This window comes from Arvicanthis niloticus, chromosome 8, assembly GCF_011762505.2.
Source record: "Arvicanthis niloticus isolate mArvNil1 chromosome 8, mArvNil1.pat.X, whole genome shotgun sequence".
NCBI lineage: Eukaryota > Metazoa > Chordata > Mammalia > Rodentia > Muridae > Arvicanthis > Arvicanthis niloticus.
The window spans coordinates 68,916,638-68,932,583 of record NC_047665.1 but is presented as its reverse complement, the minus strand read 5'-3'; the positions used below and the strand labels follow the sequence as shown (position 1 = coordinate 68,932,583).

Sequence of the window (15,946 nt, the reverse complement as noted above, 5' to 3'; positions counted from 1 at the left end):
AGAAAAGATACTAATCTAAGAGCAAGAAAGCCCAGGTTACTAATACTAACCCAGTTGGACAACTTACTAGTTGTTGGACAAGCTCCATCATGTCGATACTGCATGGAAATTTCTGTGGATAAGGAAGAAAGGGAAATTAGCAAAGAAATTGCTATAAACTTAAGGAGAGACAAAAAACAGGACAGAAAAACAGGGGGAATTCATGGCAAAGTCCACTTTACAAGACAAAGCAGATGTGGAAAAGAAACTTATAAATCTAGGTATTTGATATATAAAGGGTAAAAATTATAATTATCACAAATATTAATCAGGTAGTTCAAGAATATACATGTATATGTATAAAGAGTAAGAAAAATATATAAGGGCTTACACATCAAGTCCATTAGCAAGTAAGTACCTGAGAATAAGTGTGTTTGTGATAACCTCCAGGACATAAACTACAATCACCAGTCTCAACAACTGATTGTCTATATTGGTTGTCCTGTGGGCCTGGCTGTGGGATTGTCTTAAGTGATGTGGGAAACATACAGTTCACTCTGCATACCAACACTCCTTAGACATGGTGTCCTGAACTGTGTGTGAGTTGGAGAAACCAAGCTAAACAAAAACAACAGCAAGCATGCATTCATTTCCCACTGCTCTTACGAGCTATCAGAACTTCCTGGCTTAACTTCCTCCACAATGCTGAGACTATAACATGAAAGTGTAAGCTGACATAAGCTCCTTTCTCCCCTTAAACTGCTTTCTGACCAGACTATTTAGAAAGTTGATCACTGGCAATCTTTTACTTTAGCAGAAACTACAAGAGTGGGTGGGGGTGGGGGGTGAGTTTGCTCATGAGTTGTTTGTTCATTTCAAGACCTTGCCTCTATGACTAACTTCAGTGTCTTTCCACAATCCACCTTTATACCATTTATCACCATCAGAATTGCAGCACTGAGACCAACTTCTAAGCATATTATTTTACAAATGGTATTTTTATCATTATATTAATGATTTTGCAGCTTCTATTTTTAAAAACAGGGAACTGTGTATTTGGAAGTGATACATGATGCTGCAATAAACAATACTAACCCATCAAGCTCTTGTTCTATTTAGGTGTGCATAAATAGAGATAGAAGGACAATTTTGTGCCACTCTCTTCACCCACCTTTACATGAATAGCAGGATCAAACTCAAGAGAACCAGGTCTGCAAGGCAAGTGTCTTCACCTACTAAGTGATTTCACCTGCCTCCTTTTTCTCTCGTGTGTGTGTGTGTGTGTGTGCGCGCGTGCGCGTGCGCGTGTGCGTTTGGATCTTGGGACACCTGGGTGAATGTCAGGGAATAACCTTCCACCTTGCTTGAGTTCAGGGTCTCTAGATGTCCATTGCTGGGTACATAAAGCTACCTGGCCTGAGAACATCTAGGGATTCCTCATTTTCTTCCCACCTTGCCAAAGGTGAACCGGAACTGCAAATGCATACAATCACATCCTGCTTTACTTAGAATTCTAGGGATTTGAACTCTGTACCTCATGTTGCCAAGGTAAATACTTAACACACTAGGGAGGGGCAAACAGTAAGTGCTCATAACCTAAAAGTTTATCTACAAGAAATAACGAATCAGAATCCTACTATTAAAATGACAAGCACCATATATTATGACTTTGTATATGACAAAGAAGCAGAGGAAAAATACAAGATTCAATTGTTCCAAGTACTAAAATTCAGTGTTTCAAAAATTCAGGTCTCAGAGCTGGGAAGATGGCTCAGTGGTTAAAAGCACTTGCCACTCTTGTAGAGGACTTCAGTTCCAGGCACTAAAATAGCAGTTCACAACTGCAATGCCCTCCTTCTGCCTTCCATGAGCACAAGCATGCATGTGGAACAAGTATACACACACACACAAAAATAGGCAAACATGTAACTGCATACTGATACACATAAAATGAAAACTTGGGGGGAGGAGAACACAGGTAGTAAGTGCTCATAACCTAACAATCTACAAGAAATAAAGAATCAGAACCTTACTATTAAGATGAACATGGTGGCACATGCCAGCACTCAGGCAGCTGAGACAGGAGGATCTCTAGTTCCAGAAGAGCTTTGGCTAACACAAACAAAATCAAATAGACATAATTCTAATAACAATAGCAACAGCAATTGTCCTACCCGGATTAAACTTCTAATGCTCTCAAACATAAGACATACTGTTACTATAGGTTGAAATGAGGCAACTTGTTTCTGTCTTCCATTAAAGAAATTGAAAAATAATAATAATCTTAAGACCAGAAACAGTTCAAAATGTCCTATTTCTTCACCCTAGACCTCACCCTCAATAAACTCGTCCAACCCTATCTACAAAATTATTATCAGCTCCAACTGTGACTCAATAAAAATTTACTTCCTTTTCTGTAAATATTGAACTACTTTTTCTTCTTACTCCTAAGTATGACCCCTTAGTCTTTTCCAATTTGATACAAACTTTACAGATACAATGATTTATACTGCAGCCTAACTATAGGCACTTGAAGGGCATATACATGATGACACGTAATATATACTCAGTATTTACTACTGTCTCAACTCCACTTTAAAAAGGCAATGTTTCACATTACATTCAAAGCACTACTATGCTATCAGTAGAGAAAGTAACAGACATGACCAATAGCATCTAACCTAACCTGTGACAGTTGTCCATATCTAACCAGTGCTTCCAAAAATCATGTCACCATTACTAATTTATCAACTAGTCATTTAAAAAGACAGCAAGAGAAGGGAGGAAAGGGAAGAGAAGAGACAGGAATACAACACTCTCAAGGCAAGGTCTCAACTATATGGCCCTTAGATAACCTACAACTTCTTAGGTAGACCAGGCTGGCCTTGAACATACAAGAGATTCTCCACCTGCCTCTGCCTGCTTAGTCCTGGGAGTAAGGGAATGTGCCATCATACCTGACTTCTTTGTACTTTATTGGGGAACAGAGGGATAACTTACAGATAATGACTTCTAAATTTAAAAGTTAGCCCAAAGGAAATGTTATCTTTTTTATATCAAAATAATGTTATATTATTTGTTTAAATTTGCTCATGCATTCCATTGGTTAAAGATGACTGACAGTTGCCAGGCGGTGGTGGTGCACACCTTTAATCCCAGCACTTGGGAGGCAGAGGCAGGAAGATTTCTGAGTTCGAGGCCAGCCTGGTCTACAGAGTGAGTTCCAGGACTACATAGAGAAACCGTGTCTCAAAAAAAAAAAAAAAAAGACTGACAGTTATATTATTTGTTGAATTTCATAACAAAATTATTCACAAAGCAAGAATGTAGCTTCAGCACTTAGAGCTATATTTGTACGTCTTTTTCTTCTCCCGGATAGTAAATAATAATGCTTAACATGTAAGTGCTTAATACAGTGCCTTGCAAATACCAAGAACCCATCAGCAAGTGCCAATGTACCAAGCTTCTACAACAGACTCTTCACCCCCAACCTTATCAGAAGAAAATACTATGTTCTAGTTATAAAACTTGTATTAGAAATGTGTAAAATGACTTAGCTTAGGTTTAATTAAAATTGTTTTATTTTATAATTTTAGTAACTTTAATATAAAAGTATTTGCATATTAAAATTTCAGGTAATTTACTGATTTAAAAATATAATATCTTCTAAGGGAAATTCCCGCTAGATGATTATATTTTTTATATTAACAAGGTAAAAGAAATATGAATTAAGATTTTTACTGCAACTAATGTACTACAAACTCTATTCTCTAAAACGAACATTACTTTTCATGTTTAAAATCTCTCTAAATCTACAATAGGTTTAAAAAAACTCTTAAGAGCTGTAAATTATTTTTAATTCCATTAATCTAAAAATATGCATTTTATAGAAACACTCAAACATAACTCTGAAATTCAAAATCTATGTTATAAAATCATAAGACTCAGTGAAGATCACAAAAAATAATTTAAGCTTTGTGTTGTGAGGAAGGTACTCATTGAATTACTATAATTTTTTGCTAAAAGTATATGACCCCAATTTTTTATAAGTAAATTTATTTAAATTTGCTTTCTGTGGCAAAAAGGCTAAGGCTGATTGCTAGGCCCTTGGAGTCTCAAAGGAAACATAAATAAAAACATTTATTCAAATATACAATATATTTAAATCTTTTTAATGAACTTTTTTCCCACTGTAATTTATTTTTCCCACCTCCTGAAACAGTGGTTCTCATCCAGAGGCAATTTGGGCCTCCTGGGGACATTTAACAATGTCTGGAGACATATTTATTATGGGGGAAGAGCTACTAGCAACTAATGAGAAAAGGCTAGGGATTCTGGTAAATATCCTATAAAAGACAAGTACTGAACACAAAGAATACCCAACCCAACATGTCTAAAACGCCATGGGCTAAGGACATTAGTACCCAAAAGGGCTTGGTGTAGCAATGTAATAACTCCTCTGTAGATCCCACTAAAGTGAAAACTGTGCAAATCACAGCAGGCGTCAACAAACAAACAAGCAAAAAACCTCCAGGCTGTATGACCTTGGGCTACCCTCAAATCTCAGTTTTATCAACTGTGGAACAGGGACATCAATAGCCCGTTATAAAACTACTATAAAAGAAGATAAAAATAACAATGCAGTTAATGAAACCTAACATATCAGATAACATTATGTGTGTATACATATACATATGCTTTCTTGAAATGGTCACTGTTATTTCTGCTTACTGAAGCAAATAAACAAACCAAAGATTTTATTTGTTTTGTGTTTGCAAAATATACAATATAAAGTATAATGAACATTTTTCACATGTCTTTATTTACACATCATTTCTTCCTTCTCTCCGGATAGATAAAATTAATATTATCCATAATAATGTAATTTAACTGAATATTATTTCAACCATCAGAAATTCAAAGCTACACAAAAGGGATGAAGTTTACAGTCAAGATTTATTAAAAGCTTCTTATCTCATAGTCAAGAAAAAATTAAAATAGACAATGAAACATGAAACTGTTAAGGGTTGGTAATAGAGAGGGCTTGGTAATTAAGAGCATTTGTTGCTTTTCAAGAGGACCTGGGTTCAATGCCACCACCACCCCCATCCCTCCCACACACACAACTTTATCAAATGGAGATATTAACCTCATCTCCAGGAGTTCCAACGCCCTCTCTGATACCCATGAGTACCCACACGCACATGTAGCATCACACAGATACACATAAATGAAAATAAGAATAGATCTTTAAAAAAAAAAAAAAACTTGTTGTAGGCTGTGGTGGCTCATGTCTTTAATCGCAGCACTCATAGGGCAGAGGCAGGCAGGTATCTTAGTTCTGGAGCTGGTCTGCTCTACATAGCAAGTTCTAAGGTAGCCAGAGCTACTTAGTGAGAGTCTGCAGAAGACTCAGGTACAGTTTCCAGAGCCCACAGCCGCTCACAATCATCTGTAACTCCAGTTCCATGGAATCCTATGCATACTTTTGGTCTCTGAGGGCATCAGGCAATAGCATGGCACACAGGCACACAAGCAATCATACACATAAGTCTTTAAAAAGAATAAAATACACATTTCCAGTTTTAAGAATTAAAAAGATTCATAACACAAATTACAGGTTACACAGAAGCATACCAGTGCCATACATACTGTATAGAAATTCATCCATACTGTCATAAAAATGATGATAAAATAGGTATGGTGAAGGACACCTCTAATCTTAGCACCAAGAAGACAGACAACTGATTCACAGACAATTTCAATCTGATGGTGCTGGAGATTCAGTTCTAGGCAAAACGGGTACAACATTTCAAAATTAAAAACAAAAGCCAGCTTTAGGACCACTTTCAAATCTATAAAATCAACTCTCATATACATTTTAAACAAATTTTAAATCATTTCAGATATATAACTTGACATAAAATTCTAAATTTATCACTTATGAAAAAAGGCTCCAAAAAATTCACATTACTTATGTACAATTACTAAGAAATAAAAACTAAAAATTGAAGTTTAGCAAAAGAGCTTTAAATACAAAGACATCAAAAACAAGTACAGATAGACATGTTCATATTTAAAATGTGAATCCTGGTATGGTGTTATACATATTATGCAGGTGGAGCAAAAACACAACTGAGAAGTAAGTGATGGATGACTAATAAGCTGTTCATCTATACTTAACTAAGTAACATGAGATTGATGCTAAAACGTTCACCAGCAAATAGTTTTCTAGGCTTGTAGGATACTTTCCTTTTCACTAGGAAATGAAAAATCTAGGGTCAGAAAGAGGGCTCAGAAAGTAAAAGTAAGCCACCTGACAACCTGAGGCCCGCATGGTATACATATATGCTAGAGTATACGCCATCTCCTCCCTAAAACCGCCCAGGTGTGGTAACAGATAGCTGCAACTCCCAGCACTTGGGAGGCTGATCCAGGAAGATCAAGACTCTCTCTGAGGCCAGCCTCTGTTACAGAATGATCCTGGCCCACTTGGGCTACTTAATAAGCCCTTGTTTTTAATAATAATAATACAATAAACTCAAAAAATAAAAATGAATAAATGTCAATGTTAATTAAATGTAACAGCACTTCAGAGCACACTCAGAACAACTGTTCACAACTTTCTGGAGTAGTGAAAGAAAGGGCAGTGGAATGACTGAGGGGAAAACAAGGCACAGACCCCTACCTGAACCAACTGGAGAGGAGCCTACACTGAGACTCTGCAAGCTTCCGTTTCTGAGCAGTGTAGGAGATTTCTGAAGACTAGAGCTTGTCACACTTCCTGCAGCTGATGCTACAGATGATGTTGGTGAAGCAGAAGAAACCGAGAGGTGAGAAACATTTTCTTGATTTTTGTTTCCTTTGGGTCGGCCAGGGCCATGCTTGCTTTGTTTATTTCCTTTTCGTTTCTTTTCCTTTACAGCTTCTTCTTCTATACCAGAAGTCTGAGCCCGCTTATATCCTGCTGTAGGGAGGCTGGAACTACCCAACTCTCCAGGTGAATTGTCAAAGCTTTTAGGCTGTGAAATAACGTTTGAGGTCACAGGGTGACCAACTAAAGAGCTAAAACTGTTTACTCCCGCTTCCTGGCTTCCAGACTCTCCTTTATGTACATCTTTGGTTGATGATGACTGCTGGGTGTGAGTATAACTGTCATTTCGCATATCTGAGTCTGTGAAGCTTAAGAAGTCCTGGGGAGACTGCACTGAACTTCCAGAAGATGACTTTACACTGCCTGGAGTTCCTGAAAAACCGCCTGTAGCAAACAAAATACACACAAACAAACAAACAAACAAAGAACAAAGGTGGAGGAAGAAAAGTTGGATGAAATGTTTCTCTAAGCAACAGACAAATTACAATGATCAAAAAGGACTTCTTAAAGTAAATTACAAAACTTAGTTCATTACTATGCAAGAAATATAAGAGAGGTTACTATGAAATCAACTTCACCTCTAAAATTATCTTTTAAAACTTTGTCAAAGGTAGTATCATACATTAGCTCTTAAATGGTAGCGTGCTCCTAATACTGACATTTATCAGTCTTCTCTGCTTCCTGCCAAACACCGTTAGAGGTACTATACAGGAAAGACTGAACAGGCAGACTAGAGTGTCTGACAAAACCACAATGTGCTCGGCTTTCCAGGGGACTGTCTTTTTCTAGCATGCAGATACAACTGTAAATGTTCTAAATGATAGTAAAACTGAAAGACATTTCTCAAGTTGTAAAGTCTAAAACAACAGGACTTACCCATGATTAAATTATTTGGCCAAATCTATCCACCCATCAAAAAACTATGACTTCATGTCCTAATTTACACCTTATAATCTCCTTATCCAATTTCCACAAAGTTTCATAATGGAAAACCAGCCATGAATGTCATCTTATTGACTTTAAAAATGAAAGATCATGTAGAGAGATGGCTCAATGGTTAAAGAGCACAATGGTCCTCTTGCAGAGGACCCAAGTTCAGCTCCCAGCAATCACATGGCACTCAGAACATCTGTAACTCTAGTTCCAGGGATTCTGATGTCCTCTGCAGCCCTCTTCAGCAATGCATATGGCATACAGACCAACACTCACACAAAGTAAATAAATCTAAAAGCACAAATGAAAAAGTCATGGAAGAGGTAGCTCCTCTATGCTTCTTTTCCAACTGCTTACTATCACCTCACTCTAGTCAAAAACACTTGGCAGCCCCTATCACTATACAGCTTAAGAACCTCGAAGTCCTTATCTGCTGGGGGAAAACTGTCCTGGGAAGGAACAGTTTGATCCATCATTCTCATTTCAAAAACTCTCTTCATGTTTGTCAAATGAAATAAGCCACTAAACATATTCAGCTCTAACATCTATCTCATAAACAGAAAGGCTAAGTAACAGAGTGCTTACATAGCACATGGAAGGAAGACACTGGTCTCAATTCCTAGGAACACCAATATGCAAATACAAATAAAAGTAGTATTACAAAACAAAATACTTAAAAGTATTTGGGATATTAAAATTTTCTAAAATTCACAGGGTACAGTTAAATCAAACCATGACAATCTGAAACACCCTATCTTCATATTTTGATTTTTTTATTATCTCAGTTATATAACTATAACATTTTCTACTATGTCTTAAGAGGTTAAAAAGATTCTTAAATATTCCAAAAGTATGGGAGCTAACTTTTAAAAATGGATTAGCACTTTATAAAAATAAAACCTTAAGAATATAAAGCAGGCCTGGCAACCCATACTATAATCCCTGCATTTGAAAGGCTGAGGAAGGAAGATCAGAATCATAGATAAGGTATTAAAGGCCACCCTGGGCTACATCTCAAAGTAAACTGTTTTAACAGTCTTATTGTTTGAATTCTGCTAATATAGCATTCATTCAAAATGTGAATGAAATTACATGCAAGGTTAATTAAGGTCTGACTAATTTTCAAAGTGATACAAAAATAACTAAATTTTACTTAAATATAATAGTGACTTTGGCACTTTGTTCTAAGGCTACATGCATTCACATATACCAGAGAGTCATAACTATGTGGCTCCTAAATACTGCTAGTATGAAATATATAAATAAACTTTAATGAAAGGCCAACAGATTAGCAACCTACTATGGACATCTTATTGCAAGACTCTGGACTTAAGTCTAACAAGTGCTTCATCAAAGGTAAACTGCAGTCTGTTCTATTCACTTCTAGGGGAACAATGGACACAAGTGAAAGAGCTATGTCAAAATTTCTGATTTTCAAGTATATGTTCATATTTAAAATTACATAAAACAACACATAAGTGTATACATTCTGAAATATAACAGTACTCCTATTTTCCATAAAATGATACAAGCCCAGTTAATATTGAATTTCAGTCTAACATCAGACAGTATTTAGGGAACATACTAAGATACTATACACTATTTATCTGAAACTCTAATCTATAGGCAGCCTGTAGATACTGCAGCCTGCGCACAGAAAATAGAGCAGCTGAATAAAAATCTTTTAACCTCAAGCTTTGTAATAAATGCATTGCTTATGACGTATCACTATTTAAGATCTTAGAGTCCATAAAAGTTGCTCAGTTCTTATTTGCCTATTAAAATGTACAGTTTTATTAGGAAAAGTAAATAAAAACACTGTATAGAAAGAAAATTCCTATTCCTGAAAGAAAATTACATCTGTTTTCTCCACAATCTGAATAGCTATTCTATAGCCATTTAAACATTAAAATTATAGTTTAAAAACACAAATCATTAAAAATAGAGCAAAACTTCCGGAAACATTTTAAAACATAACACTATTTTTGGAAATAATCCTATACTATCAACTAACTTAATCTAGAACAGTCATTGGTTATTAGTAAAAAAAAATTATTTTACAAAGCATTAATTAAAATACCATACTACCTTGTGGAAAGGGGCTAGATGCTGAGACAGTTGTTCCTGGATTTCTTCCACCACCAGGCTTCCTTCCCCTTTGACCTGAGCTGTGAGCTGAAGATTTCTTCCCTTTGCCCTCTGACCCTCTAGCCTCTGAAACATCTTTTCCACTGGAGGTATGGGCAGAGACTTCCTGGAAATTTGCATTTGTAAATCTCGCTGCAGTGTCTTCCAAGCGCTTCAATGATCCAGATATGGAGTTGTTGCTAGTACTTGTATAAGTCTAACATTTTGATTTAAACAAAACAAACAAAAACAGAAAGTAAAAGGAAAAAAACTAATTATATTTGGCTAAAGAAAACAGTATGAATGAATAAGCACCTAACTTACAAACATGAATATTTCCATTATAAAGAAGTCAGGCAGTCTAAAAAAAGAAAATCACGCAAAAAAAACCCATAAAAACCATGAAGTGGACTTTAACCCTTTTGGGGGATTGTTCTGCCATCTCATCAACCCCAGGGCCTTCCATGTGCTGCCTTCTTACATACAGCACCTTATAACTTTCTTTTTTAAACAATAATTGATAAGATTACTGAAGATCAGATTGCAGCATGTAACAATTGGCCTTAGTAATATACTATAAATAATATGCAGGACCAAGGATATTCATTTCTTAAACATTATTTCCACCAAGAATATGTTTTCTTTTTTGTTTTTTTTTTTTTAATTTCAACAAGCTGATGGGTTTGGGTTTAAAAATATGAAACACTTCACAAGACTACAAGCCATCCTTGCACAGAAGACATGCTAGTCTTCTATCTTTCCAATTTTAGTATATGTGCTGCCAAAGCAAGCACAAAACCATACTACTTCATAGCCATGAAATTACAAGCTACAGTGAGTGTTCAAAACAGAAATCAATAAATAATGAGAACGAAAGAGCATCAACTCAGAGAAGACCATGCTCACAAGACTACAAGGCTCTCTCCTGGGGTGTAGGAGAAATGTTACAGGAAGTGCAGAGGAAAGAAAGCTTCAAAACAGAGAGATTCAGACTTTGAAACACAAGTCTCTATGAAATTGAAGGAACCTTATGTGATTGATATACATCTGACTAGAAAAATAAGATAAAGACTGCTCAAACTACTATTTTCTGGCTTTAGTGGCCATCTTAAATACAAGTATGCCCAGACACTGACAAATGAAGTGAGTATGGATGCATTTTAAACCAGACAATGCTAATTAACATAATTCATAGCATCCCTTGGGAGCAAAAATTTTATTTCAAAATTACACTCCCAAGTATCTGAGAAGTCTAAATTCACTGACTAGATTGAACTACCAATAAAATTTTAAATAAATCTTTGCAATGCATCTAATATCAAACTTAATGTGACAATAAAAAATTTTGAAGATACAAGTATTAACTTCTCACATGTAACAATTTGTATGACTATAAATTTGAAATTGAAAAGTAATAAAAATCAATTTTTAAAATGCTTGTAGTGGCCGGGCGTGGTGGTGCACGCCTTTAATCCCAGCACTTGGGAGGCAGAGACAGGTGGATTTCTGAGTTCGAGGCCAGCCTGGCCTACAGAGTGAGTTCCAGAACAGCCAGGACTACAAAGAGAAACCCTGTCTTGAAAAAAAAAAAAAAAAAAAAAAAATGCTTGTAGTGATTTTTGTAAATTCAATGTTCAAAAGAAGGACTAGGAGAAATATTTTAAAAATCCAATAATCTTGGGGTTGGAGAGATGGCTCAGCAGTTAAGAGCACTGACTTCTCTCCAGGTACAGAGTTCCATTCCCAGCAACCACATGGTGGCTCACAACCATCTGTAATGAGACATGATGCCCTCTACTGGTGTGCATGAAGACAGCAACAGTGTATTAACAAAAAAAAAAATCTAACTTTTACTGTTACAATTCTACCATCTTATCATCTCTCTGTCACTAACACATCTCAACACTAAGTCCAGCATCATCTCATAAAAACAAAACAGTCAGTGCCCTAATCAACTATAATCCACAAACAGGATCAAAAAAGAAAGGCTTAACTTTAAACAAACCACTGACATTAACCTACTGAGACTTCATAGCTTTCTTTAGAAACATGAGCCTTTTCCAGGCTGGGCAGTCAATTTGAAAACTACCCCCCACCTTCCTTTTCAGATACTTTTTCCCCAAAACTGAGGTTCAGCACTCCTCACATCTGATGCTTGTATGACCTAGAGAAGGTTAAAAGTCATCTAAAAACCACAGTGGTGTTTGTTACTGATTCCCTTGCTTTGCTCAAGCATCAAATAAAGGATGAAGAAAAAACTGTAAAGGGAAATGCAGTAGTCACATCCACAAGACAACTTTAAAAGGAGTACTAGTCAATTTTTCCATTTATTTGCTACAATGTCCTTGTTTTTACTATAAAGTCTAAGTGGGGGGGGGGCGCAAATTAGAGAGCAATAAGAAAATAAACAATCATTCGGTAACAAAAAAGAAAAAATAAAAATCACACTAATGGGGCTGGAGAGATGGCTCAGTGGTTAAGAGCACCGACTGCTCTTCCAGGGGTCCTGAGTTCAATTCCCAGCAACCACATGATGGCTCACAACCATCTGTAATAGGGTCTGATGTCCTCTTCTGGTGTGTCTGGAGAGAGTAATGGGGTACTCATACACATAAAATAAATAAATATTTTTTTTTAAAAAATCACACTAATAAGGTTGAAGTGGAAATTTCTGGTTTCTCTGGAATCTCAGTTATGTCATATGACGTTTTGCTGAGACAGAAAGGTGAAAGGATGTTTTGCTGAAACAGATACAACAGAGGAGGTGTGGTGTTTAGAAAGAATATAAATATGAACCCACAGACAGTGAGGGAGGCTCTGGCATGGTTCCCATTGCTCTGCTTTGCTAGTTTACTGATGGTTGCTCTAGCATTATTTCACCTTGCATTGCACTGCTGATCTCTGCTTGCCATGACTTCATAGAGAGTACCTCTGCAAAGAACTTCTGGTAATATTCTGGGAGCTTCTTGCTGTTTCCATGGACTTCAGCCAATCAGTGAAGCTTTGCGGTTTTTTCTAGATGGAACTGCCTTTGCTGATTTGTGAGTGGTAACTGCCAAGTGGACTGGACTATAGCTGCTGATTCATGTTAAGTGTTTTGCTAGAGGACTAGACTGCTGATACAAAGACTGGAATGGCCCCAAAGAACTATTTCTAAATAGGTCCACATCTCCCTTTGCCCTATTAACCTTTCTTTTCCACTACCTCTGGTGGGTGGGGGGCTACAAGAAAAGTTGGGGCCCTTAAAAATCCTTATTAAACTAGGTTTTGAAAAATCTAAGCCTACATAAAGTAACTGAGTATTTTATTTTTTCTATACCTTCTAAGTTTTCCAAAAGTATCTGACTTACAAAGAAAATTTAGCTAATGGTCCTACTTTTAAAATATTATATAAAATGAACTGCCCTTACCCCCAAAGACTTACACAGGTTTCATTCAAAGGGACCTTGACTTAAACTTCATATTTTAAAGGTATCCCAAAAGTGTTTGATCAGTTATGTGCTGCTGAGACAGTGTGCTACTGCAGAATTCTCATGTGAACATTGAAGTCAAAGAGGAAAAGTTTAAAGGGGGAAGAAAAGTAGGACAGAACTAAGTTGGCCTGAGAATTCCTCTCACCATAGTAAAAAACCTCCCTCTGAGGATGATATTACAATATAAAAATATCTGCTTTTCATGCAATTTCAAACACAAAATGAAAGGTACTTGCTAGAGTTTGGATTTAAGAGTGTCTCCCAAGGGCCCATATGCTAAAGGCTTGTGGAGGCCTGTACTGGAGTTGCTCAAGGTAGTGGAACCTACAGGACATAGGTAGGGCCCGGGGAAGGAAGTCAGACAGCAGGGACACTCAGCACACAGCCCCTATTCACCTTGAGATGATCAGACAGCCTCTACCATATGCAGGCAAAAAGGAGACCAAGTTAACTACAGACAGAAGCCTCTGAAACTATGATATACAAACTTCACTTCCTTATGGTAGTCCCCTTGGTTATGACATCAACGTGACAGAAAGCTGGCCAGCATGTACCTGACTGAAGGCAATACGGTCTTTTTTGTTGTAAGTATATATGAATGTTTCACCTGCACTTATGAAGGTAGTACAGCAAGTGCATGTTTGTTGCCTGCCTGCCGAGATCAAGAGGGGTCAGATACCCCTGGAACTCTAGTTATGTGTGGTTGCGAGCCATCATGTGGATGCTGAGGATTGAACCTAAGTTCTCTACAAGAGCAACAGTGCTCTTACCCACTGAACCATGGCTCCAAAACAACCTACTCCCATGTCCATTTTACATAGGCTAATGTATTTTTTATTTTTTTTTAATTATTTTTTTTCAAGATTTATTTATTTATTTTATGTATTTACCATCTTCAGACACACCAGAAGAGGACATCAGACCCCACTGCAGATGGTTGTGAGCCACCATGTGGTTGCTGGGAAATTGAACTCAGGACCTCTGGAAGAACCTGTCAGTGATCTTAACCACTAAGCCATCTCTCCAGACCCTAATGTATTTTTTTTTAAAGCTTCACATGTTTTTAGTCTATGTATATGAGTGTTTTGTCTGTGTACCACAGTGTTTAGTTCCTGCAGAGGATAGAAGAGGGTGTCAGATCCTTTGGAACTGGAATCCCAAATGGCTATTAGCCACCATGTGAACACTAGCAACCAAATCTGGGTCCTCTGCAAGAGCAACCTATGCCCTTAACTACTGAGCCGTCTCCCCATGCACATGATGTAGTCTTTGTATCCTTTCCACTAGAAATAAAACTATTTGACCTCAATGAGAATCCCTTAATGCATGCAAACATTGACTGATTGTGATTTACAAAGCAATTTAATAATATGTTTTATGTGGAGCAATGGAGTACATGCCTTTAATCCTAGGACTCTAGAGGCAGCGGTAGGTGGATCTCCAGGACTTCAAGACCAGCCTTTGTTCTAGGACAGCCAGGGTTTTATAGAAACCCTGCCTCAGGAAGAGAGAGAAAAGGGGAGTGGGCAGGGGAGAGAAAGAGAAGGCGAAAGAGATGGGGGGTGGGGGGAGACTGTTTCATAGCCAGCTATAATCATTGGGCTACTGATAAGATGCAACACTAATATACCTAAGTTGTTGTAACTAGGTGCAAAAACTATTCTCTACTTCAAACAAAAGTCTTAAACTTATAATGAAGGAGTGACTCTTCCATAGAGTCAAAACATTGCAGTCATGATTGTATTTAAAACCCATGCTAGTGCTGTACTGTAGCACAAGGCAGGCTCTTTCATCTACACTGGCAAGGAGACAAAAGAAATGTCAAGGGCTAGGATCCTGAGTAGGTGTAAAATATTGGTCAAAAACTTAAAAGTAAAATTATATAATAGTCAAGTGTCTCAGCAAAGTCACAGATTTCCCCCCAAATAACCAGGAGAGCCAGGTATAGAAACTATCTTGAGTCAGAAACAAAAATGGAGAAAGACTGGGTTTACATGCTGAGTTACAAGACAGCAATACAATGTAATACAAACACACACACACACACCTCTGAAAGTGAAAAAACAATATAAAAGCCACAGATAGAAATAGATGCATACAGATTATATAACTATTTCTGGCAAAATGCCATTATTGGGGGGGGGGAGGGGGTTTGTTTTTTGTTTTTCTAATAAATATGACCTTCAACAGCCTGTCTGTTTCTGGCCTGTAGGTCATTCTGCTTACTTCTGTGCAGGCTGGTTGCTGGTTTGTGTGTATCTTTATATCCACCTATGTTCAGCCCAGAGTTGCCTATGAGAGTCTGACTTCCTGAACTTATGTTTTATCTGCCTATAGTTCCTTTATTACCCCCAAGCCTCCTAGATTCTCCTCTTTTCCAGGCTTTTGAGCTTAGACTTCACAGTGGTACGAGCATGAAGTGGCACAGAATATATGATACTAGCACTGGGAACTCAGAGACAGAAGGTTCCCTGAACTCACTGCCAGAAAGATTTGCTCCATCAGTGAGCTCCAGGTTCTGTGAGAGATCTCGGAAGAAATCAAGAGCAGAGTAATAAAG

At 37.2% G+C, this 15,946-nt stretch overlaps 1 protein-coding gene and 1 non-coding gene across 21 annotated transcripts in view; both read right to left on the bottom strand.

The window, feature by feature from the left end:
- Positions 1-15,946, bottom strand: part of Mllt10 (MLLT10 histone lysine methyltransferase DOT1L cofactor) — a 137,855-nt gene that overhangs the window by 43,250 nt on the left and 78,659 nt on the right. For all 20 annotated transcript variants that reach the window (XM_076939547.1, XM_076939550.1, XM_076939546.1 and 17 more), the window contains 3 exons: positions 9,875-10,130; positions 6,668-7,237; positions 68-112 (listed from right to left, as the gene is read on the bottom strand). In XM_076939547.1, the coding sequence (XP_076795662.1) occupies positions 68-112; positions 6,668-7,237; positions 9,875-10,130 (871 nt within the window). The remainder of the gene's footprint in view (positions 1-67; positions 113-6,667; positions 7,238-9,874; positions 10,131-15,946) is intronic.
- Positions 10,605-10,707, bottom strand: LOC117714492 (U6 spliceosomal RNA). Its single transcript, XR_004607564.1, has one exon. It is a non-coding gene; the product is annotated as a U6 spliceosomal RNA (small nuclear RNA).